This window comes from Typha angustifolia, chromosome 15 (genome assembly GCF_048772165.1).
Source record: "Typha angustifolia cultivar Huaian chromosome 15, ASM4877216v1, whole genome shotgun sequence".
NCBI classification, from domain to species: Eukaryota; Viridiplantae; Streptophyta; class Magnoliopsida; order Poales; family Typhaceae; genus Typha; species Typha angustifolia.
The window spans coordinates 17,954,453-17,957,749 of record NC_133253.1 but is presented as its reverse complement, the minus strand read 5'-3'; the positions used below and the strand labels follow the sequence as shown (position 1 = coordinate 17,957,749).

Below are 3,297 nucleotides of genomic sequence, written 5' to 3'. Positions count from 1 at the left end.
AAAAGAAAAACCTGTGAAGAATAAAGAAGGAACAAAAGAAAAGGATCGGCACGAACCCTTTTGTTTGCTGCAAAACCATCCCGGCTAAAATTAAAACTATAACTAAAAATTAATTGGTAGAGTAGCCAACCAGAGTCTGCTAAATAAACTCAACCTGCATCAAATTCCCGCATCCGTGTCGGTAGACGATCGACTGCCTTCCCCCCTGGCAGACTCCAATCACTCCTATAAGTAGACCACGACGGCACAGACCAAACACACCGCCAAGAAACCCAGAACAAATTTTGAAAAAGAATACTACAGACATAGCAATGGAAGCCAGTCTCTGCCTCCGGGCGGCCCACTTCGCCACGTGGAGACCGGAGGGCCTCCTCGCTCCAAACCGCCATGTGGCCGTCGTCCCCAACGGCCGCGCCATCGAGATGAGCCCGCGCCACCTCGTGGGTGCGCTTGCTCAGGCACGGCAGCTAACATTCGGCGGCCGAGGGTGGCGTAGGATGGACACGTCGCGGCGGCAGTTGTCGTCACATGCAACAAATGGTGGGGACGTGCCGCCGCCGCAACCGGCAGCAAATGGTGGGGACGTGCCGCCGACCTCCAATCCGACGTTGGATACCATGCTTGGTGTGCTGTTTGGATTAATTCAGAATGAGTATATAAATAAAAAAGATCATATCATCGATGAGATTTGTACAAATGCGGAAAAGATCGTAAAGCTTAAAGAGGTCCCTCTCTCTCTCTCTCTCTCTAAAACATGCGGTGTATTAGGAAACATTACGTGCATTTTGTATTTAGAGATCCGAAAAGCATAGTTTGGTTGGTTGTATAGTATAGAGTTTTTTCCTCCTTAAAAAACTACTTTCATATATAATTTAGCAATTGGGAACGTAGAGCGAGTCATATAGTTCTCATGCTGGGCTTAATTAATTATGTTTCTAAGCAGATCCCAGATCATATTAGTAAGCTAGTGATATATATATATTTCTTAACTGCAACATTTTCAAATACAACAAACCAAGACAATGGTTTTTAATTTTAGGGTAAGTATTTGCATCTAAAAAGGCAGGCAACATGTCTAACTACAACAAAGCAAACTTGTACACATTTTGCTCTTATTTTTTCTTTGAATTAGAACAAGTGCTACAGGTTAATTCACTTTCTTATAGCATTCACGTTAGTGATTTTTATTGCTTAAAAGTTACACTCGCATACATAAAATTGATCTTCTTAATTGCAGGGTGGCAAAAAATATCCGCCATTGCTCGAGATGGAAAAAAATCCAGGACAGTTCTTCCAAGGCTTACTAAACCCCGAGGAATTACCAACCTACAAGGATATCTATGAGGTAATTTTTTTGCATTTTCTTCTTATGCCAAATATCGCAACTGAAATACCTTCCTTTTTTAAAAGGTTTTCTGCATGTACATTCTTCTAAAAAACCTTTTCTTAAATATTTAAGATTAAAGTACCATAGTTTTTTTTTTTCCATACTTTCCTCTTATGATTATCAACTAGTAACTTTGAACAGTATCTATGCATATATATATATATATATATAATCAAACTATAACATTTGTAAATACAACAAACCAAGACACTGATTTTCAACTTTTGCATCTAAAAAGGGAATATATTTAAAGGCAACAAAGCAAACTTAGGAGCTTTTACAATTTTACTGTCTTAAATTTTTTAATTTAGTATAAAAAAATTGAGGGCAATTATATTTTATAGTTGATACCTATTTTTGTTATAATTAAGGGCACCTCATTTACATATGCGATATATATTCAAGTCCATCATTATAAACGAAAAAAACCAATTGTGATTAAATTACAAAAACCCTGGCATACATTTTTCTCTGATATAGAACTAAAGGTCTACATGAAAGAAGGTCTATAAAGTTGGATGTTCTTACTTGCAGGTATGGCTCCACATGGACAAATGTGAAATGAAAAGCATGTTGGGTTTATTCGTAGCCCAACAACTGATCTATGAGGTAACCTTGTTGCATTTTGTTCTTATGCCACTCTAATATTGCAAACAAAATACCTTACTTTCTGCATGTACCTACTTGTAAAATCCTTTTTCTTAAAATTCAATTCATTTAACTGTAGAAAGATAGCAAAAGTAACATCATTCTTTTTTGCATACTTTCCTTTTATCAAGGAGCATATACTTTTATCCGCACGTGATTAGACCTAAATTTATTTTATTATCGTATAGTTTCACTTGAGTCACTTTATCTAATTATGGTTATATTTAAACTAAAATTACTTTTTTATCATATTTGATTTGTCGGCTTTGAAAATACTTATTAGAGATAAAATTATAGATAATTGGATATATCTAAAATAATATCAATCAAATTTATATGACAAATATATATATATATATAATATCTATTATATCTTTATCATCCGATCAATATTATATTTGATGTTTTAGAAAGTTTATCCAATTATCTATAATTTTTATATTATTTAATAAGTTTTTAATTTATTGATTGATCAAATTTGATTGAAAAAAAATAATAATTTTAGTTTAAATATAATCATAACAAAGTAAAATGACATAAATAAAACTATTGAAGGATAAATTGAATTTATGCCTAATCATATTGGAGCCTCTAAAAAGGAATTTGGGGAGGTATACATGCAAATAGTTGCAAATACGAAATTTGGGAAGGTATACGTAAAAATAGGGAAATTTTGAGGTGGTAAAAATCTAGGTATAATTCTTTACGATCAATATATTTGGCAGAAGGACTACCCAAAAGCCATAAATGTGTGGAAATATTTAGAATCCAATGCGCCGCATTCGGTTGATCATAAGGACGAAAGGCCATTCCTTCTTGTTGACGAAACGCCGTCCCTTCTCCTGGTGAGTTTATTTCATGCACTCCTTCCTTCATTGATCTACGATCAATTCCACACTTTAAATTTAAATCTCCTTCAACGTTAAGTACGTACCCCATGCATGAATTAATCTCTCTTTTGGTGCTTCATGATCCTTTCAGCTCATTATATGCGCCTCAGTGCGCTTGGATCGCCGTCGCCCTTGGGAAGAAATTTTGAAGTATAAGATAAAGGAAATACCAATTAAGTAAAAGTATTTGAATTCATGCTGCTGGTATTTTCATAAAGGTTTATGATGTATCGCTTTTAATTTGTGCTTCTTCTACTACTATATTATCTGATGACTTGCTCGTGTTTTGAAATCTATCGTGTATGTAATAAATTTAAGACTGCGTCCATTTAACCAATTGAATCACCCGCTGGTATATCCTTTGTTTCTATG

General features: G+C 34.8%; 1 protein-coding gene across 1 annotated transcript; it reads left to right on the top strand.

Annotated features, from left to right (window-relative positions):
* Positions 1-225: 225 nt before the first annotated feature.
* LOC140779095 (uncharacterized) lies at positions 226-3,297 on the top strand. The gene is made up of 5 exons (XM_073124058.1): positions 226-725; positions 1,238-1,345; positions 1,922-1,996; positions 2,761-2,880; positions 3,017-3,297. Exons 1-5 carry the CDS (start codon positions 312-314, stop codon positions 3,104-3,106), a joined length of 807 nt encoding a protein of 268 aa, XP_072980159.1. The 5' UTR covers positions 226-311; the 3' UTR covers positions 3,107-3,297.